The sequence below is a fragment of the Canis lupus genome, chromosome 12 (assembly GCF_011100685.1).
Source record: "Canis lupus familiaris isolate Mischka breed German Shepherd chromosome 12, alternate assembly UU_Cfam_GSD_1.0, whole genome shotgun sequence".
In the NCBI taxonomy this organism is placed as follows: domain Eukaryota; kingdom Metazoa; phylum Chordata; class Mammalia; order Carnivora; family Canidae; genus Canis; species Canis lupus.
The window spans coordinates 58,963,156-58,986,284 of NC_049233.1; the positions used below are offsets into that span (position 1 = coordinate 58,963,156).

Below are 23,129 nucleotides of genomic sequence, written 5' to 3' on the forward strand. Positions count from 1 at the left end.
CTATACTTATAGCTCCTATTTATCATTTGTTCAAGCTACTACCATTAGAAAAATAACTTAATAGATTAACTTTAAGAATGATTTAATTACTTTAAAAAAAATACATACTTCTTTTTCTACTACCAAGACAGTATCATCTATTAAATTTCTCCATTTTCAATAGTTAATTCAACAAACATTTTTATGCCTTAGCATAAGCTTAAGTTTTACACATATGTATAAGTTGGAGCAGTATCACGCGTTCAAAGAAATCTGAATTACCTAGAGTGTACTTAAAGTCTCCCATACAAAATGGCTGCTATTCATTCCAAGGATCTAAAGCTTACCTTGGAATGTAGGTTTATTCATACTGGCCATACGAGGACAGTAATGTTGACCCGGGAAGCCTTGAATGTGAACTTCCAGTGGAACTGGGCGTACTGATGGTCGGAAGTTGAACAAGCCCATCTAGAGTAAAACAAGAAAGAAGTCATTTTCAGTTTTTGTATGTAAGTTTATAATATTACAATAATCCTTAATAAAGCCAGCTAAGCCACTGTATTAGATGCCTATTTATCAGTCTTCCATGTACCTGATGAATATTGAGCCAGTCGGCAAGGTCTCTGGCATTAGCTAATGCGGTAGATAGTCCAACTATTCTAACAGGCTTTTCTGTGTGCGATGAGATGAAATTTGTTCGAGATACAATGACTTCTAGAACAGGGCCTCTTTCCTCCCCTGGGAAATAGGAATAATACATGTTAATCATTTAACAAGTCCTGATGCCGTCTGCGGCAAGTATGAGAGTCAAAATGCGCAAACTGGTATCAGATACAGTGGTACCCACCAAGCAGATGGATCTCATCTATGATGAGAATAGTGACTTGTTTCACATAGTTCCTATTCTGCCAGCTTCTACTGACTCCATCCCACTTCTCTGGAGTAGTGACGATAAGGTCAGCTTTAGCAATGGATTTCATATCAGGAGTCACATCCCCAGTTAGTTCAATAACTCTGGAAGGGAAGAAAAATGATACCTTTCTCTAATAACTCATGACCTTGGAAAAGCAAAAATACCTTTCAAAACAAAAATTTATAATGCTTAACACTACTTTATCTCCCTCTCCCTCTCATTTCTGAAAGTTTCTGTGAGTCGAGTCCAAAATACATTTCTTAAGAATTCTAAAAGAATGTATAAATTCAAATCACTGATAATTTAGCTTTTACGAGGATATGTCAAACTTTGCTATGATTATGTTTACAGAGTCTCTGCCCTATGTGTTTTTACAGTGTTGAACTCATACTTCCTTCTCCATATGTTGGAATAAATACCTTTCTAATGAGGGAAAGTGTTAACTTATTAAGACAAAAAGAGGCATTCATTAAGAATATAATTATGTGTAAGCTTCATTTCTTTTTTCTATAGATATTTACAGGCAAATTCAAACATAGTAGGACATAAACAACATATGTTGAGGGAAATATGTGCTACCTCATTCTAAGGAACCCCAGTTTTTTGGGGCAGTCTGGGTGGCTCAGTGGTTTAGCACCACCTTCGGCCCAGGGCGTGATCCTGGAGACCCGGGATCGAGTCCCATGTCAGGCTCCTTGCATGGAGCCTGCTTCTCCCTCTGCCTGTGTCTGTCTGTCTGTCTCTCTCTCAATCTGTGTCTCTCATGAATAAGTAAATTAAATCTTAAAAAAAAAAAAAAAAGAAGACCCCAGTTTTATAGAGAGAAAGAGGGTAATCTGGAGGCCAACTCTAAATTTCAGGTAATCACTAAATAATTTTAGCATCTGTCTTAATCCTCAAAGAACAAAAAAAGGGCAAGATTAGTTTCCCCAAGTAAAGTGTTCCCAAAGCTTTTGCTTATTTTTATTCATTTTTTATTTTTACAATTTATGAATATGTAATATATTCATATGGGTTCAGTGAATGTGTGGTGAACAGTCTCTGTAACATGTCTATCCTCTAGTCACCTGGTTCTTGTTCTAAAGCAACCACACATTTATATTCTTTACCATTAAAAAAAAAGATAGAATGCTTTACTTAAAAACATTTTCTATAGTATCACTGGAGATCATTCTTTCAGTATATAAAAAGTTCATTCTTTATAGAACAATACAATATTTTGCATTCTGTAAATGTACCACAATTTATTTAGTCATGTTCTACTGGGTACTAAGGTTACCTGCAATCTTGCTATTAAAAACAATCCCACAATTAATAATCTTGTGCAATATTAAAATATTTTTTTAAAAGTCATGTTCTTTATGAATTTCTGTTTTTCTATTAATTGTTTACATGTCAAATGCCCTCTACGTGGTTTCTGGGAGACACTCTGAATGATATGAAAGAAAAGTAAAGAGACAAAACTTCTTTTGTTTTAGAATTTAAAAATGTATCTGTTTATTTTTATTATTTTTTTTGAAGATTTTATTTATTTATTCATGAGAGACAGAGAGAGAGAGAGAGAGAGAGAGAGAGAGGCAGAGAGAGACATAGGCAGAGGGAGAAGCAGGTTCCATGCAGGGAACCTGATGTGGAACTCGATCCTGAGACTCCAGGATCATGCCCTGGACTGAAGGCAGGTGCTAAACCGCTGAGCCACCCAGGGATCCCCCGAGAATTTAGAAATTTTGAAAAATTATCTTGCCAAGCAAAAACATTCATATTAAATAATTTAAGGACATTCATTTTCCAATATTAAAACAATGGGAATATTGATAACATTTTAACATTCATCACAATTCCTTTAGAATAAAAGCCTATGAAGATCATTGTAAAGGCATTCAACAGGTTTATGCAAATCTTTTATTTGTTGTTCTTTTTAGGTTATTCAAAGCATGGTTTCTGAATAAGCAAGAACTTACTTTTTACCAAGTTTTTCCTCTATCCTTACTTTCCAGTCATCCATTCTTTCACGTACCAGGGCCTTTAAGGGTGCAATATATACTGCCTGAAAGGGAAGGGGAGGGTAAAAAGATCTCATGAACTCAGGGACATTGTTTTCAAATAAAGGTAAACTCCATCTATATATGATAGTGTAGTTTTAAAACGTTTCTTTTATTACTGAAAAGCTTAAAATTTTAAATTAATGAGAAAAGTCATTAACTTGTTCAAACTACCTTTATCCAAAGTAGGACAGAAATACAACATAAAAAAGCTGACATAGAAAATTTTAAATATTAAAAAAAAACTGAAGGTATTTTCTGTAGGTATTCATATTCTGATGAAAAGAAAAGTTTTCCCTGGTATTATGATCAAGAATTATCTGAATGAAAAAAGTTACTACTTTTGAAATTCTAAAGAGAGATAAATATGGTTGTTTAAATTTTAATGCAGATTTTATAAAAGATGACAGTCACACATTTTAGGTGTTCTACCCTTTTAATAACAACAACAGCAACTGGTCTTTAATACTGTAGATTGTTCAGTGAAAAAAAATTCCTTCTTATTAAAATGTTTCAAATTTAGAGTAGAGCTCTCCTGTTGTATGTCTTATAATATATTGATAACCACAAAATATACTCAGAATTAGGAAGACTTCACGTTAAGTAGGGAAGGAAAGTCACTAATAGAAAATCACTGAAAAAAGAAGTTAAAGCATTTCTAAAATAATACAAGATGAGGAAAATACCATGTAATTCCAATCACAATGTATGAATTAGCTCTCTTGAAAAATAGTCCTTCTAAACTGTATGTACTTCACATTTCAAGAAAGCATAAAATCAATACTTATCTGACTTATCACATTATTTTACATTAATAATTTGGCCATTTGCAGAAATGTGGAATAAAAACTGCCTCTGTATCTCATGTGTATAATCAAACTGTACTAGCATTTCTTTATAGCAAAAGGATTTGTTTAAAAGTCTTTATCTTATAAATATGGCTATGAATTAGGTATCTTACAATAAGGAAAGGACATGTGGAAACTAACATGTACATTAGAAACCTAACTAGAGGACTCCAAAGATTAATATAATTTTTTTTTTTCTGGCCAGTTATTCTAATACCAATCTCGTCCCTCCAGAAAATTCACTGAGAGAGTGACAAATCTACTCACTGAGTCCTGCTGTGTGTTTAGAACTTGCTAGTTTACAGATTATGAACTGCGTTTCCTAATTTAATGTAAGCATGTGACTCCTTCAAACAGACCTTTGAAGTAGGGTACTTGTTGAAGACTCTGAAGATAGCTAATTCGGCAGCAACGGTTTTTCCTGATCCCGTGGGTGCTCCAAGTAGGACATTACAGTCCGTGTGATACAGTGTATGAAATATTTGTGTCTGCACAGGGTTAAAGTGGCTAAAGTTGTACAGTGCTTCATATGCTTCACATCCCAAAGCTGTGATTGGTAAAGGCTGAAGATCCAGTAATTCTGAAAAGATGAAACAGGTACTGCTATACAATAACTGGAAAAAATGCAAAATACTGAACACTCTCTCTCAGGAAAAATGATAACAATCCTTGATTCATTGGAGGGGAAAAAAGCTTAATATCAATTTTTATGTACTAGTTACAGGTCTTCCCTCCCCCCATTACCACATTTATAATATTGATATATTGGATGCTTTTCTGGGAGAGTTCCTCATATACCAACTATAATGCTACATATATCTCTCTTTTCTAATCAGAAAAGTAATCTGAATGACAGGTATATGAAAAGATGCCTGGTGTAGAAGAAAATTAAATCTACCCTAATCTGTAGAAAAAGGAAAACCACCTGCAAAATTGCAATACTAAAATGGTTACCAATAACAAATTTCCTTTGATCTGTTAGAAAACTAACCAAACCATAATCGTTGAGTGAGCTATTTATTTACCCAATGTAAACTAAAATAAACTTAAAATAATTATCGGAAGAAACTTAGGTGGAAATTTCAAATCAGAGAATGCCTGGGTAAAAAAAAGAACTGTGCTGAGAAAACACAGGAACAAACAAATTCAGTTGTATCTCATTCTATAAACTAGAGCTCTAGGAGATTAGATAGTTAAAATTATTTAGAGAAATAAAGCTATATGCTCTTGAACTTGACAGACATTGTATTTTCCCACAATCCAGAAAGGTATCAGTTAGAAACCTGGATGGCAGCTTTATTCTAGGATTATTTCATTAAAGAGGATTCTACCCATTTGAAGTCTGAATAAGGAGGAAAAAAAAATCTGGAAGGACATGGTGGTCTGTATCCTGAGTGAGATCTTTGTAGCACAGTTTCAAGAGAGAAAGTATAGAGAATTCTCTTCCCCAAAATTGTACTTAAAAATGTATTTTTAAAATATTATCTTAGTCCCACAGTTCTAATTTAATAGATATGTAATTGAGAGCTGACTGCCTAAATTCTCTATAGCATATCATAATCTCCTAAATTTTCTGTAGCACTGAAAACTCAAGAAGGGAGGAAGTTTTAACTTGCAATGCTAATCAAAGCATAGACATATTCTTAATAGAAGCTAAAAAATAAACATTCTGGTATATACTGACAATGCTAAATTATGATGATTCACTTCTGTGAAATGTGAAGAATTTTCTTGTTTGATTTAGCCTCAACAGGGTGGCCACACATACACTCAGCCAAAAAGAACTGGGAATCATTGAGGTTACATCATACATTTCTAATATCAACTGAGATGTCACGGTGGTGCATTTAACTGCTTTTTAAAGTGTAGTCAGAAGTCAACTAATTATATAAATAGGGTGATATGTGCTTGGCCACTCAACAGAGAAGTGATTAAATGAGCATTAAAATATAATGTTAACGCATGTTAAAATTAAGTACTGCAGTCAAAGAGATCTAGTAGTGATGATGTTAGCGTATATTTTAAAATTAAAGCACTGAACATTTCTACATATTTTGAGATTCTAGATATCATATTTGGCATATTTGATTGAAGAAAAGCAGAAAGATCCAATTCAATGAGTATGTAAGTGTAAGTAGATGTTGCAATCTCATTTCTCTATGTTGACAAACTTTTTAGTTCTGTCAAGATATCAATGTGGTTTTAAGCTGTAATCTAAAATATTTCTCTTCAAGATAAGCTAATAAACAAGGTATACATTTGACAAAAATGGCAAAGACATTAATGCTTGCTTCCATTTCCCAAAGTACTGTTAAAAAATGTATTCATTAAAAATAATAAGAAATAACATTTTTATTTTGGAAAAAGTTGGTCTTCAGAAGAATTATATGAAAAAAATGACCATTTTTCTCTAAATTAAGGGCCTCTTGAAATCATTAATTATGAAGGCTCAATGAGAAGAAATACGTTTAATACACTAATAGCTCAATCTAAAGATTTTTTTTAAATAGAACATAGGGGGTTTAAAACTACCACTTTAAACATTTATTCATGAAATTCTGCTTCTTTAATAAGTCAAAATATAAAGACGCTTCCTCATGTTACAAAAATCTAAAATGGATTTTTGTTAGTTATGACAATGAAAAACTGTTACATGATATTGCAGATTACCATATACCCTTTTATCATATGCGTGTGGGAGAAGAGAATATAAAAGGTACATGTTGTTTGGAGGATGAATGACTTGACATATAGTGAATCCATTCTGTACTGATATCATAACCTGACTTCTTAATATTAGCTTTCTTTTTTTTGGTGCAGGAGCATACTATATGAAGAAAAAAACCCTGCAATTTACTTTAATTAATTCATTTAACACACTAGAAATAAGTTTAAGTAACTAGTAAGAAGCGCAAAGAAAAAGGATACCTCAAAAGTTTCCCAGAGAGCAGATTAAATGGCAATACTTTAATGGAAAAGGAAGGAGATATGGAGACACTGTAGTGATTATGTATAAAAATACAGATAAAGGCATAATAATACTGAAGTAGTGCGTCTCCAGTTTTTTAGAACAATGATGATTGAACTAGGCTTAATGTTTTTGGAACTCAAAATTAAGGCCCACCATTAAGCTCTACCAAATGTATATATAGATTTGAATTTGAAAAGCTCTTCAAACTATATTGAGAAATAAATTGGATTCTAATTCAGATTTAGACAACTTTAAAGCATAGACACTTGCAACTTTAATTAAAACAACATTTTTTGCAAAATCAGTGATGATTCAAGTTACTATTCAATGTTACCTGTATGGGGAGGGTGTCTCTCTGGTAGAATCAGATGTTGAAAGTTGATAATACATACAGCTTCAGCTCCTAACCATCTATCAGACACTGCTCGGATGTAATATTGGGAAGGCAAAGGCTCAAAAATAGGGATTGTAAATACCAGAAGTTGAGCTTCTTTACTAATGACCTAATGTGAAATAAAGTCTCAAATGAATATGAATATTCTGATACCAAAAGCCTTAGTCTATTGTTAAGACAATGCTATCTACAGAAACAGGTACTAAACATAAGAAAATTATCTTGGGTTTCTAAATAGCTGAGACAGTCAGACACTTCAGAAATTTCTATGTGGTTCTCTGCTGAGGATACCTGATATTATAAAAGTAAAATTTATACTCAATTTATATTATTTATATATGTATATCATTATGTACTAACAGATTACCAGTTTGATTCACTATCAGAATTTCCCAAGCTTCCTTCATAAAATCATGATTTTTACCAAATTATTTACTTAATATTTTTCTTTGAATTCTACTACCACCTTAAATGGAATAACAGAATCTAGCATAAGTAGAAGGTAATCATGAAAACAAACACTGCTGTAAAATTCTATTGCTGTCCTCCCATGGTTCCCAGCCTAAAGCTTGCTTTCTCTATGATAAAAAGAGAAATCACAGATGAAGCATCACAGTTAAAGATATGCTAGCATCAAATTGAGTCTTTTGGGATTTATGGAAAATTTTAAAAATTGTCCTTTTCACAATGTGAGTGAATACTCTTTAGTATTTTATTTTTGTAATGTATAAAGTTGTTTTTATTTATTTAATTTTATCGATTACATTATTTATCCTATCCAGGTGACATATTCCTTTCCTCTGAAAGTCATGTCTTAAACCATGATAAAGATTACAATTCCATTTCTCAAACTAAGATCACATTGATTACACAAATACAATACAATTACATGAATACAAATCCAATTCCTGTTTTCTTTGAACCCAAACAGAAAATATATATATAAAAATAAAGCTTTAAAGGCACTATCAAATTACAGAGAAATGGTAAAAACAGAAATTATTTAGTTTATATTTTCTTCTTTCTATGATAGCAACATAATAAGAGTGACACACCCATGTTTACCTGCTTTTTTAGAACGAGAAAATACTCTGAATGATAAATATGATCATTTGTAGGGTCTTCTACCCAAATCCACCAAGGTTCTCCTACTGTCCCATGGACCTAGAAGAAAAAAAATATTCTAATACTAAGTATATTTTAACTCAAGTAAGGGATATTGTTGTTTGCAAATCCAGCACCTATTCTCTCTCTTTTTAACAGCTTTATTGATATATAATTTACTTAACAAAGTTTACTCAATTAAAGTATACAGTTCAGTGGTTTTAAGAGATTTATAAAGTTGTATAACCATCTCCATAATCTAATTTTAGAATTACCCCCCCAAAAAAACCTTGTACTCTTCTGCAGTCACTATTTATCTTTCCCTACTGTCCCAATCTCCAAGCTTGACAACCACAATCTACTTTCTTTTAAAAATTTGCCTATATATATTGGACATTTCATATAAATGTAATCATATAATATGTGGTCTTCTTTGACTGGCTTCTTTCATTTACCATGTTTTCAAGGTTAATTCATGTTGTATCATGCAATAGTACTTCATTCTTTTTCACTGACAAATAATATTCCATTGGATAGATAGATATGCTGTATTTTGTATACCCATTATTCTCCCTCTTTTTATTTTCCCTAACAAAGCCCAGTCATGTTCAGTGTCCCTATCTCTTTTATGTGACTCAGGAGTAGGTGACCTCATTACTCAGGATGATTTTGATTAGAACAAGCCAATCAGCTTACAGTATTCCACTTATAACAAACAGCTTGTGCCCAATACTGACCCAATTAGACTGAAGAAAAGGCCTTATGGTCCATGCTCAGGGTTGATGAAGTAGGGGTGAGTTCATCTTTCCCAGTTAAATGTGAACAAGTAAGCATAGAAAACATTTGGAAAGTGTCCAAGAGTATCAGGACAGCAAAAAGATGGGCCCTAAATGATAGTCATAAATAGACTCAATCATTTTTAAGGTCTATTCTACCCATGGACCTTTTATTGTGGAAGATAATATTTTTCTGCATAAGTCAGTTTAAGATAAGTCAGGTTTTCTATTCTTGTAGCCAAGAATAGAAACTGTTAACTATATAAACTATCAAATATTCTATCTAATGAATTAAACTGTAGAAGACTTTTTTATGGATACTGACAGAAGAAAGCAGTGTGAAAAAAGGAAATAAAACCTTTATGCATTTCAAAAACCCTATATTAAATATAAAATGAAATATGAGTATATGGCTAACTAATTTTATATTTTATGTAAAATTTTTGTTTATAGAAATATTAAATATAATTTTATATCATTTAGCTCTCACAGAAATTCTGTGAGAAAGAAAATTATTATTATTATCCATGTTTACAGATGAGAAAATTGAAGGAATTACTGGTTAGGACAGTTTAAGATCATTGGTAAATTTGGATTAGGACTATGGTTGGGTAATTTTTAAGCATGTTGTGAATATGTTGTGAATAAAATGAATTCACATTAAAGACATACTAAAAATCTCAGGTAACATAGAAGGTATTTACTTATACTTAATTAGAACCTTATGATAATCATGTAAAGTAGGCATTGCTACTACAATTACAGATTTACTTGGCTTCCTCACTGACTTCTTGAAAGGATTGAGACTTATTTGCTTTTGTATCTACAATCTCTACTGTAGTTTTTGTACAGTAACTGCTGCAAAAGATAGACCTTAAAAATGTTGACAGCATAAGAAGAGGACCCAGAGTACATCTTCATATATATATATATATTTGCATATATACATATTTGTATATACACACACACATATGATTTCATATGTTGATATATGAAAAAATAAAGCTAAAACATAAAATATGGTCAATGTACCACAAAATTATCTACTTGTACATATTTTATAAATGATTATATCTGAAATAGTTATGTATGGGAATACCAGGGTGGGGAGAGGTCACAAACAGATGTGACTAACTATAAACATAGTTACCATAAAGATTTAGAAAGAAGAATAAAAGCGGTAAAAACAGAATCCGGAATGTGTTGGGTGCCAAGGAAGGACATTTTCACGAAGGACAATGTATAATGCTGAATGTTCAGAGAAGTAAAGAAAATAACTGAGAAAAAAGTCATTTATTATGGCAACCAGTTAGGTTTTGGTGATCACTGAGAAAAGCAGACTCAGCAGGAGAGAAAATGGTGACCAGGAGAAAATAAAGAAGTCCCTTTCTATGTGTCTAATGGTAAAGAAAAGAGGAAATAGACAGTTTGAGAAATATTAGGATTTTAAAAGGGCTCTTTAAGCACAAAGAATGTTGACCCTTAGAGTGGGCTAAAATGACAGAGTAAGTGGAGTTGGCAAAAATGAAGATACCAGAGAGAAAATTGAAGAAGACAGAATTATGCAAAGACTTTATGTAAGTGAATCCACTAAACTACTGCTCAATGTTGAACTTTCAGGTACCTAAGATGTTCTGTAGAGGTCTCACTGCTTGACATATTAATATATTGTATCACGTTTTTAAAAGGATGATAACAAATACTACTACAATGTTTTAAATGAATCTTCAGTGCATATTCTTTTTAGAGTTTTCTCTATGCCTCAAGGACAGCTGTAAGGAGATATAGTTGAACCTGCAGCACAGATATTTCTGCTTTCATTGATATAGATATTTTCCACTTTTACCTGATCATTCCAAGTAAAATCAGGACAGATGCTCAGTGTCACTCGTAGGACAGTCCGTGTGATGGGCTGAATGGATGCTTCCATTGTAACAGAAGGAATCTGATGAACACATTGTTTGACCTTGAGTCCAATATTCACATGATGCAGCATGTGACCTGTAAGGAAAACATCACACAGAAGAAATGTTTTCAGACAGGAAAAAAAGCAATATAATCTGACTTGTAAATGGGATTTCAGAGAAGGTGGTTTTATTGCTTGTTTTATGATTTGCTATGTAGAATAGTTGACATTCTTGACCTGGCATGTTTGAATATTTTGTAATAGTTAACTTGAATTAGCAATTCATAGCTCTGAAAACCAGTATCAAGGTTTCTTCCGCTATTAATAGGGTTCTTAAAATTACTGAGACTTCACAGTGTTTAAACTACTATAAACAGCTCCACTTTTCTCCTAGTTAGCTCATGACATGTTAAAATATTTAGTATTTTGTATATAAAGCCATTAATTCACACAAAGTCTATTTCTCAACTCCATAACCACGATGGAAAATGCTTTAGCAATCAAACACAAATCACCCATCCAAACTCATTTCCAGAAAAAAAGTAAAGCTAAAATATAAAATATGGTCAACATAGCACAAAATTAACCTCTTATACCTATTTTCATAAATGATTAGATCCTGAAGTAGTTATGTATGGGAATGACAGGGTGGGGAGAGGGTCATAAACAGATGTGACCAACTATAAACATTTTCTACTTGAATTCAAACAATTAAGTGGAAATGGATAATATTTAATAGTATCAACATTTCTTATATTATCTTGTCTTCATAATATAATTTTTTAAAGTATGTTTACAAACAAATCAAAATGTTCTATGTTCACCAGAATTTGAAACTAAAGTGGTTTTCCTTATTTTGATAAAATGTTTACATATGTTACCCCAATGTAAGTACTCTTAACTTCTCTAGTTAATATCCTCAATTTCTATTTTCATTGATACCTTCTACCATTTTGTTTTAAGGTGTTCTTACTATAAGTCAAAGTAACTATTTCAGCCTCTCTTCTCATCATTGGACATTTTGCCAGCAGTAGTCTTCATTTCTCTTCAGCTGACTCCTTTCATGTGTAATGTCTTTTTTTTTTTTTTTATTTTAAAGATTTTATTTATTTATTCATGAGAGACACCGAGAGGCAGAGCCTGCTTTTCCCTCTGTCTACGTCTGGACTCAATCCCAGGACCCAGGGATCATGACCTGAGCCAATGGCAGACACTACCACTGAGCCATCCAGGTGCCTCTTTAATGTCTATCCTATTCAGAATCTGAAACTTAACTAATCAATACATTATAAGTTTGTCCAATAAAATGTTAAGGTATGTGGAAATGTATCTAGGAATAATTTTTCAACACCATTGATAAAAGCAGAAGAACAAGTGCTATTTACATACCAATACCAACTGGATTTAAAACAGTAAAAAGCATTTCTTGAGTAATGTGAAAATGTACAATAGTTTTCTTTTATAGCTAATAAAATATTTGTACAGAACAATACATTAAAACATTTTTGCTTCCTTCTTACCTATTTCATCTTTCCTCATGTCTTTCAGCTTATCCACAGTAAGATTTTTTTCTTCTAATCTTGTTAGAATGTGTGGTGGTAGGACTGAAAACTGTCTTAAAGGGCTAGCCCAACCCCAAAGCCTCTTGTCAATGACTTTACTGAGATTCAGGAGCCTGTAGGTCATGGCAGGCCAACGTTTCCTCAGAGCAATTTCAAAAAGAGCACGGACAATTCTAGCTGCATTCTGAAAAATAAAAAGGGGTTTGTGGTTAGATACAGTGTACTTACAATTTGTCATTCACATTAATTTTTTTTCTTTTAAAGATTTTATCCATTTATTCATGAAAGACACAAAGAGAGAGGCAGAGACATGGGCAGAGGGAGAAGCAGACTCCCCCCCAAGGAGCCTAATGCAGGACTGGATCCCTGGACGTGTCCAGGATCACGACCTGAGCCAAAGGTGGATGCTATCTTGTCAAATCTCAGATGCTAGTCTCATATCCAAGTTCTCAGGAAGTTCCATCTTACACTCCATAACCAGAAATGAAGGAGGAAGAGATAAAAGGTATGCAAAAAATGGAGAAAGCTGTTGAAGCCATCTAGAATATAAGATACAGCCACGGATACTCTGGGGTACATAGTGTAATGATTAAAAGTCTACTTAGAGAAATAAGGAGGACTTTCGGACCCAATCAGACAGCAAAATTAGTGTGAGAAGGGTGATAAAAGGAAACACTGATGAGTTCAGCTGCCTGTATTAATGGTTCCCTATAAACCAAGCAACATTGTAATTGCTTTATGTATTTGATTTAATCTGTATATTATCTCATTTAATCTTTACAGCAACTGCATCCGATTGGTCTTGATATTATGATTTTATACAAGAAGATAACAGTTCGGTGAGGTTAATAATTTGACCTAGATCACACACAGCTGGAGTCAGAGTATCTATTCAAAGCCACGTCTAAATAACTCCAATTTGGGCAGCCCTGGTGGCTCAGTGGTTTAGCGCTGCTTTCAATCCAGGGCGTGATCCTGGAGACCCGGGATCGAGTCCCACTTCAGGCTCCCTGCATGGAGCCTGCTTCTCCCTCTGCCTGTGTCTCTGCCTCTCTCTCTCTCTCTCTCATAAATAAATAAAATATTAAAAAAATAACTCCAATTTAACTTCAAGATTCTAAATTCGGTGGTCAGAAAAAGCTTCATTAATAGACATGTAGAACTTACAAGAATTGAAACGCTTTTAACGTCTCTACATTTGGTTTCCATTTATTTTGCCTCCTTCCCTCTATTACTAACTTTGCAGACTATTTTTACTGAAGATTGTTTTTAAAGTCATGAATTTGGAGACACCTCACAATATCAAATGACATCTATGTTTGAAAATGAAGAATGCTAAAATCTAGTCAAAATCATAAAAAAGAGATGAAATAGAGTGACGATTTTAAATAGCAAATAGGTGATCTGGCTTGAAATTACAAGGTAAAAAACGACTATAAGAGTTAAGGGCTTTGGTTTTACATTTTATATAAAATACGTATTTTGCTCTTGGCAAATTTGACTACTTTTGTACAGTATTAGAAATTTAAGAATAAAAATGGTATTTAGAAAAATGAGGACAGTTCTGATACCTATTAAAATTTATAGGATGGCTCTTATTAGGTCCAGAGAATGATGAATAAAATGAACATTTTGATTACTGTATCTATCAAATAGGTCTTCTTCTAGCATAAGTCCCAGTTGCTCTTGTAAGAAGATGCCAGGCTAATTGTCCCAACTGTGTTTAAAAGTGTTATTTTTCTAGTAAGAACCTATAGTTGTTCCCTAAAAGCTAAAAGAAATGGAAGGAAAAATCCCATGTGAGATACAGGCAGGCATCTTAATCTGGAATGATATAAATTGAGTGGGAATAATGATCAGTCTCTAAAATACGCAGTTTAGAAAAGCTAAATATAGGCTTCTTTATAAAATCATAGAATACTTGAGCTAAGAATTTATTTCAGGGGCTAAGAATCAAATTTTAGAAATATAGAAGGAATTATTATTTTACAAAGCAGAGAGGGTGATTGTGGAACTGTTGGTGGCTTACATTTAAAATATAAATTCAACAATAATTTATCTAATGCATTTGAGGATGATAAACCCACAATAGCTATCTAAGAAAAACCAGGATGCTTTGAGATATAACCTTAATTTTCTGAGACTGACTTTCTCCAATCTTGAAGAAACCCTAAGTGTTTTTTTTTTTAAAGATTTTTTATTTATTTATTCATAGAGACACAGCTAGAGAGAGAGGCAGAGACACAGGCAGAGGGAACAGCAGGCACCATGCAGGGAGCCCAATGTGGGACTCGATCCCGGGTCTCCAGGATCACGCCCTGGGTTGCAGGCGGCGCTAAACCGCTGCGCCACGGGGGCTGCCCCTAAGTGTTATATTGTAAAGCAATTTGTGTGTCGGTCTTTGATAATACCTTCATAATCTTGAATCAAACAGAAATGTGGCCAGATTATTCACCCAAAACTCAGAAAAGCTTTAACTTTTAGTTAAGTCATTAATTATTTCAATATAAAATAATTAGAAAATGTAAAATGACAATATTATATTATTTTTCAGAAAAACAGATAAAAGAAGTTAGAAACAATGGTTCCTATAGAAGTCACAGGGTTTAGAGATTTTAAATAATATAATTTAGAGATTACAAATTATATATAAATTTGCTATGGCAGGAAACACATGTGTTCCAAGATGCACACACACACACACACACACACAAAGGTTTTACCACATCCACATTTTTTTTTTATTAAGATTTTATTTATTTATTTGAGATAGAGTAAGCATGAGCTGGGGGGAGGATCAAAGGGAAAGAGAAGCTGATTCCCCACTAGGCAGACAGCCCAATGCGGGGTTCCATCCTAGGACCCTGGGATCATGACCTGAGCCGAAGGCACATGCTTAATTGACTGAGCCACTCAGGTGCCCCTACATTAGCTTTATATAGTATATGAAATCATTACCTGGTTCCTGGTTACTTTGATTAAATTACTGAATTCATTCAAATTGTTTACCAATATATCTTTGGTTCATGTTTGCAAATATTTCACGTTTACAGTTATTTCAAAGCATTCCTGAGTATTTATGGCTGTTAATAATAATTTATTTAACACAAAACATACTTTTTCTATATAAGGTCTTTGAACAAAATTACCAACATAAGATACACAGCAGAATAGTTTCTATATTTGAAATAAGTTTAAGCTTTATTTCTCCTTAACTTAGAGCAGGCATTACTCAAAAACTGATGAAAAAGGGATTCTTTTTAAATTTTATTTTAATTACAGTATAGTTAACATACAGTATAATATTAGTTTCAGGTGTACAATATTTGCAAAACAGTATTTAAAAAACTTACATATTTAGTGTGCTGTAATTTAGGGACTAATTTTCTTTCAGTTCTTAATTTTTAAGTATCATAGGGAAGAAAGATTACTTTTTTTATCAGAGACTTATACTGAAAATATGGTATGATGTATTGCTATTAAGCCTCATTTAATGTTAAAAAAAGTTTGTTTATATTTCTAACATTTGGGGTAAGTTATAAAGTTTCCACAATCTTTTACTGCACTTGAAATATTCTTGTATTTTTGCCCTTTGTAAGTATAAGAAATGAATTTTATCATTAAAGCAGAAAAAAACAAATGTTGATATTTTTAAACTCTAAAATGAAAACAAAAGCAATATCAAAAAGAGCCAAACCAACCACCAAATCCCATCTCCATTTCTGATCTATTACACAGAGGACAAAAATGGGCAAATTAAACAGAACAAGTTCTCCAATAAAATGGTAATTGGTAGCATGCCACCATGCAATACATTCACAGTATAGCATGAATTAATTTCTTCAGTCTCTAAAATTAAGTAAGGAAGAGAAACAGGAAGAGAGTAACATTCTTACCTGTGCAACATATGCAGAATCTGATATAAGGGAGAAACTGTCCATCTCTCCTCGGCTGATATAAGTTTGAAGTAGGATGTTTATTTTCCCATAACTGTTCTCTACACCTCCAGGAGCTGCGAGTTCACAGAAATTGTTTAATAAGGCATCGAGCTCCTCTATTTCCTCTTCTCTGACCTGGAAGAATCAATGTTTTTATAAGATTATTTGGGCCGATTTATTGAAATTTTTCATACTGAAACTAAGCCACATTGCATGTTTTTTTTTAAAGCTTCCATTTTTCAACATTTTTCTTTTATACACTGATAAAATAGTAATTTTTCACAGGTAGCTAATAAAATACAATAAGAAACTATCTTGAGGCTGATACAATTACATTTTATTATTCATCACCAATATTAAAGTTGCCATTGACATATAAAAATTTGATATGCCACAAAAATTAAATCTTCTGACCTCACCATCCTTCAGTTGATGAGATTTCATATTTTATTTGACCAGAGTAAAACCTCTGCCCAAATGGATTAGGGCAAAGTTGAATTATCTTCAAATGCATTCATTACAGTCATATATTTTTATATGGTATAACACATTCATAGCTTAAAGCTATGAAGTACTATGATTCACAGTATTAAAGTTTTCACTGTTAATAAGATTAAATTATAATACAGGTACAGAAATACTCATATCTAAGTTTGAATCATGCATGTCCTTTATATTTTCTTCAGTGAAACTTATATTGCAAATAAACCAAAATCTACATACTATATTCTCTGCTAGTTTCATTATTGCAAAACCTACTTAAATTATATTTGATTTGCAGTAGAGAGCAAAGAATAATGTCAGGAATAACATAATATCATAATCTAGGACAGTGGACACTGTTATAAACTGGTACTCTAAATGGGAAGTGCCATACAGCTTATACTGTAACAGGAATAACAATTAATTGTAAGTTTTTATAAAGGAATGAATGTATATATGCCAAATTCATCTGATTCAAGCTTCAAATAATCTTACCTTGATTTGATCAAATTCTTCAGCTTTGGAGACTATGGCAAAAATATCACTTTCTGTTTTGTGAGCATCAAAGAATTCATTGAAGGTCTACCAAAGTAAGTGTTATATTAGATTAAAATAGAAGATCCAGTAAAATATTTTCAATTAAAAAGTGACTATAAAATCACATACTCGTAAAGAATATTTGAGCTGTAGACAATGCAGAGTTACTATGTTTGTGGCATAGTATTCTTGATCATTGCCTTAAACATCATCAAATTTATCAAAGACTAAAAAGTTTCCTAAAACATAATTAGCTGGAGAAGACCTTTAGAAGCAAAGAGATCAATAAGATCAGTTATTAAAACCTACATTAGATATCTAAAAAAATGTTCAGCATAACAGTCCAGTCTTGGCTTACTTTCAGCTGGGCATATGGAAATTGCACTATTCGCCAACTTTAAGCTGATGATGTATCATATAAAATTCGAGAGGAACAGCTAAAATTATGCAACCTGAAAATTTTGGTGAAGGCATCATAATATTACTAGTGAGGGCATACAGAAATTCAGGAAATTGGAAGGAGAAAAATCAGTGAAAGTCTATACAGAATAAAGGTAAAGCTGTAGAAAGGCTAGTTCTTGAAAGAGCTGCAAACAGGCACAAGATATAGTTTGGCAGCAACATACTACCAAGTGGGAAAATGAGAAAGGTTACTTAGTGGACAAAAGGAGCACACATGAACAGGTGACAGAAGCAGTAGAGAGCTAGGGGCAATGTTTTGGTTTGAGGAAGACCAGATCACATCATGAGATGATGCATGTTAAAAGAAGAAACCTAAAGCGCTATACAAATACAATAGTTATTTGGGGAATGATGAAGAAAAGCTAGTATGTGCACAAAGGTGTTTCCTGAAACCTGTTAAATGCATAAGCATGTGTTAAGTAACTAGAAAACTTAGATTTCATATTGGCCTAGGTTTTCAAATTTCAGAAGAAATTTCACTTTAATGATTTTTTAAAAACAGATTTTATTTGAGAGAGTGAGCAAGAGAGAGAAAGAGAGAGAGAGAACACATGAGTAGGGGGGAGGGGCCAAGAGAGGGAGAAGCAGGTTCTCCATGCAGGGAGCCCAACGCAGGGCTCAATCTCAGGACTCTGTAGTCATGAACTGAGGCGAAGGCAGAGGCTTAACCAACTGAGCCACCCAAGCACCCTTTACTTTAGTGATTTCTGTTACTCTTCATTTTAAAAACAAATTTAGATATTCCAAAAAATTAATATAAGAAAAAACTCCAACTCTTTATAAAGAGGAGAATAAAAATGTGGTTTAACTCACCTTTGTCTTCGAAATTAAGACTCTCTTCACAGGCAATCACTATTAGGTTTCCCATATATTAACTTATGTAGGTACATACACATGCATATATTCCTTAAGATGTAATATTACAGTGGCATGCTATCTTACACAAGATTACATTAAAAGGCAACAAGCAAGGCTACACTGTACAGTCTCAATTATCCCTGAAACCTCTTAAATTGCCCAAATAGTATAATTTGGTTGACCTGATAATTGCAGTAGTTTTTCTAACTCTTCTTTAGCCAGTGTTTCTCAATAATCTGCAATTAATTTTTCAACTTTGATTCACAGGTATCATTAGGCCATCACCTCCTGCTTACACTCATTCCAGCATTCATTCCATAGGCCTTACCCACATGCTCAATGTTTTAGGCTTGGGTGTGTCTACTGACCAGGATATACTCATTGAACAGCAAAAAGGTACTTATTATTTAAAGTCTTATTTTTCTTTTGTGTTTATTCAGCATGTTATTTAATTCATATAAGTTAAATGCACTTTGTTCTATTAGTTGCTTCTATTATTTTGCATTAATACAATATTTTGAAGTCTAGAAAGTATTTACATCTAAGAACAAATATATTGTATTTGTTCCACTTGGTATAATACCTCAATGGTGTTGTATTTAATATAGTAGTGGCTGGCGGTTCTACCCAAGTCAGTTGAGGAAAAATATCCAGTTCGCTCTTCAAAACGAATCATCCGAGCTTTGTCTAGTTTTCGACCAACTTCAATGACCAACTGCTCTCGATGCTTTGCTAATGTTGGGTCAACCTGTAGGGAAAAAAATATATGTAAATGCTTGACTATTTCTTTAGAGAGTCATCATTTACAAATATATTTGTATATATGAAAATTAGAATTTTCTGTTGATACTTTAGTTAGAATAAAATTATAATTTTTAAAGTAGTACATTTTTATAAATTTAGAACATAATTAGAAAATATTTTAATCTGTTAAATAAAGTAAGCCTTAAAAATTCATGAAGATTATTAATTTTATGTTATCTTTAGGTAATATTTTAGAATCTGAAATTCTTAAACGGTCTTATAATCTTTAAGAATATAAAGATCAGAAATCAGATATTAGTAAAACAATCTGTCTTCTCCGTCCAAAACTAAAATAGGGATTTTAAAATATCAAGCCATATTTCTACTTCATCAATTATTTACAGAACTTACAGTGAGGATGATTTCCTCTGTTAAAGTAAAGATATAAACAAATAAATGCATAATTATCCTTTCAAGAGTAAGACTTTAGTGTTCTAGCAGTTTTCATAACTGCTGATAGAAAGAACCACTTTGTCCATAATAATAATAGAAGCAAAGAGTAAGGTGAAGTTGATAAGAAATATTTGAATAGTTTGGAAATTATTATTTAATAGCCTCATTCTATATAGAAAGGACATTTAACACAAGATATTAACAAAAATTCTTAAATATTGTGATGTGTGAACACATGTGTGCACGTATACAAGTATACAGGCATATACACCAAGTCCTAAAGGTCATGCTCTAGTCATGAGGAATAAATATGACATTTAAAGGAAAGGGAGGGGAGTATAAAAATTCTTTACAAATCAATTAATGAATTAATACTCCTACAATTCATTCTCACTTAGACTTTGATGGTAGCTTATTCATACACCAAATATAGCTAAAATAAATGTAAAAACCAGAAAAATGAGGCAAAGGAAAGTCAAATGTAGGGATGATGGAATAAAAAACCATTAGCAAATACAAAAGTCTTAAATATTTGCTGTAAACGATGTACTGTATGTATCAAGTTTATTGTATAAAACCATTTTATTCATTACATGTTCTAAACCATTAATATGATGGATAACATAATTTGTATTAGTTCACATGAGTTTTATGGCTATAAATTCCTACTAATAAAATATAAATATGTAAGTAAAAAATAAAATTAAAAAAATAATAGTCTCTGAATTCTAAAGAGAATAAAACCAAAACCTTTTCCTCAAAAGGAAAAAAAAGGGCAGGGATCCCTGGGTGGCGCAGCGGTTTGGCGCCTGCCTTTGGCCCAGGGCGCGATCCTGGAGACCCAGGATCGAATCCCACATCGGGCTCCCGGTGCATGGAGCCTGCTTCTCCCTCTGACTGTGTCTCTGCCTCTCTCTCTCTCTCTCTCTCTCTCTCTCTCTGACTATCATAAATAAATAAAAAAAAAATTTAAAAAGGGCAGCCCAGGTGGCTCAGCGGTTTAGCAGTGGAAACCCGGGATCGAATCCCACGTTGGGCTCCCTGAATGGAGCCTGCTTCTCCCTCTTTCTGTGTCTCTGCCTCTCTCTCTGTGTCTGTCATGAATAAATAAAATCTTAAAAAAAAAAAAAAAGAAAAAAAAGACCTCTTTATACTACAAAATCATACAAAAATGACTTCTGATACTAATCTAGTACTTAAAAAATCAATTGATGTGTTCATTTTGACCCAAGTTTTGCAATGGCTTAGCCCATAAACATATATGTTGTTCTCTGCCTTCTTCTACCCCATCAGAATACTTTCACAATGTCACTATTTTCATGATCCCATATTTGTAACAAGAGGACTTTTTTTCCTCCTGAGCCTTCAAGTTTCCATTTTTCCATGGCCAAATCTATAGCACAGGAAAAAGAAAAATGACAAAAAAGATTGTCGAGTCCTTTGATGATACAATGGAATATATACAGAAGCTAGGTGGATAGTAAATGGAGGAAAACTAATTCTGAGTTCAATTCAACTTTGCTATTTTGACTTAACAGTAGTGAATATCTATATGACAATGGTGAAATAATGTTTTCATTAGACAACTGATTTTATCTGTAATTAGGAAGCATTTACATTGTATAAAGCAGAGTTCTAAAGAAAAGACAAGATCTCACAGTGTCTGTAAGCCACGTGGACCACACAACTTGAACGTGCAGAGGAAGAGGTGGGACAACACACATCCGATTTTGTTACCATGCTCAGCGGAATTAATCCACACCTCCCAACTTTTTTTTTGCTGCAAAAAGCTTTTTGTCTCCATCTGGTCCAGGATGGTTAAAAGTCTGCCTAGCGGCTACAGGGGAAAAGGTTCAGGCACAAGCCCAGGCACTGGGGGGGTGGGCGTGGGGGTGCCAGAGGAGCCCCTCAAAAGTGCTGGTCTCCAGAGGCTCCTAGTCATGCTTGAGAGTGAGCCTCTCGAAAAGATACTCAACCAGCCCAACCTGGGGGGTGGCCAGCCTGCGGATACTGCTAATACTCATTAACACCATCTTTTAATTTAGGAATAAGTGCTTATAAGGGACATGATAAGAGGAACATACTTCCTAAGACATAAGTTATTATTAAAAGGGATCTATAATTTTCCTCACGTTTGGTTTACTTTATTTTTTTTTTAATTTTTATTTTTTATTTATGATAGTCACAGAGAGAGAGAGAGAGAGAGAGAGGCAGAGACAGAGAGAGAGAGAGAGAGAGAGAGAGGCAGAGGGAGAAGCAGGCTCCATGCACCGGCAGCCCGACGTGGGATTCGATCCCGGGTCTCCAGGATCGCGCCCTGGGCCAAAGGCAGGCGCCAAACCGCTGCGCCACCCAGGGATCCCTGGTTTACTTTAAAACCTAATTCATTACAGTTTTTAAAAACTTAGTTTTTTAAAAATATTAATATCAAATGGAAATGTACCTGAATAATATATTCATAATAAAATAAAGAGTAACTTTTTAGTATCAGTGGTAAAAGAGACATAAATAAAGTGAAATAATTACAGGCAGCAAATTTAATTTTCCTTTGTGTTTCCTAAAAAAGACTAAAGCTTTCTGTTTTTCTTCCAGGTGCCTAATTCTATTCAGATGATGCAGAAGTAGCAAATATTTATCCTCATATCATAAAAATATTACAGAACCAAAAAAGAAGGTTTGATTTTCTTTTTAATAGATGAGTTTTCTACCTGATAAGCCTTGTGACTGATCCCATAAACTAATGGATTTGCTCTCATCCGTACATAAAGGTAAGTGTAACTTATCCACTTCACTGCTTCCTCCACATTAGTCACTGTTCCCAGAGCAATCTGCAAAGCAAAAATATAACAAAAATTAAACTAATGCGTTAAAGTTGGATACAAACATTACATCAAAGGCCATTTTGTCAAAAGTTAAGTTAAAATACATCATTATACTGTATTTAAAAGAAAGTTAAGTACAATTACTGCACATGACACTTCTCCAATTAGTTAAACATCAGTCCTGCCTCATTTAATTGAGAACAGTACATTGGAGAGGCTATGTTCCAAAACTGAATCTACTCCATATTATGCCATTTGACTATTTTTCTCTATAAACAGAGTTTCACTCCACATAGCATTGAAAGATTTAGTTTAAAAACACAATAATGACACAGAA

General features: G+C 33.2%; 1 protein-coding gene across 7 annotated transcripts in view; it reads right to left on the reverse strand.

Annotated features, from left to right (window-relative positions):
- The window catches only part of ASCC3 (activating signal cointegrator 1 complex subunit 3), a 336,407-nt gene that overhangs the window by 104,462 nt on the left and 208,816 nt on the right, over nt 1-23,129 (reverse strand). For all 7 annotated transcript variants that reach the window (XM_038554805.1, XM_038554806.1, XM_038554808.1 and 4 more), the window contains 13 exons: nt 22,679-22,798; nt 19,357-19,521; nt 17,412-17,498; nt 16,392-16,568; nt 12,454-12,679; nt 10,874-11,028; nt 8,213-8,311; nt 7,088-7,256; nt 4,142-4,362; nt 2,854-2,939; nt 827-993; nt 572-717; nt 327-447 (listed from right to left, as the gene is read on the reverse strand). In XM_038554805.1, coding sequence (XP_038410733.1) covers nt 327-447; nt 572-717; nt 827-993; nt 2,854-2,939; nt 4,142-4,362; nt 7,088-7,256; nt 8,213-8,311; nt 10,874-11,028; nt 12,454-12,679; nt 16,392-16,568; nt 17,412-17,498; nt 19,357-19,521; nt 22,679-22,798 — 1,939 coding nt within the window. The remainder of the gene's footprint in view (nt 1-326; nt 448-571; nt 718-826; nt 994-2,853; nt 2,940-4,141; nt 4,363-7,087; nt 7,257-8,212; nt 8,312-10,873; nt 11,029-12,453; nt 12,680-16,391; nt 16,569-17,411; nt 17,499-19,356; nt 19,522-22,678; nt 22,799-23,129) is intronic.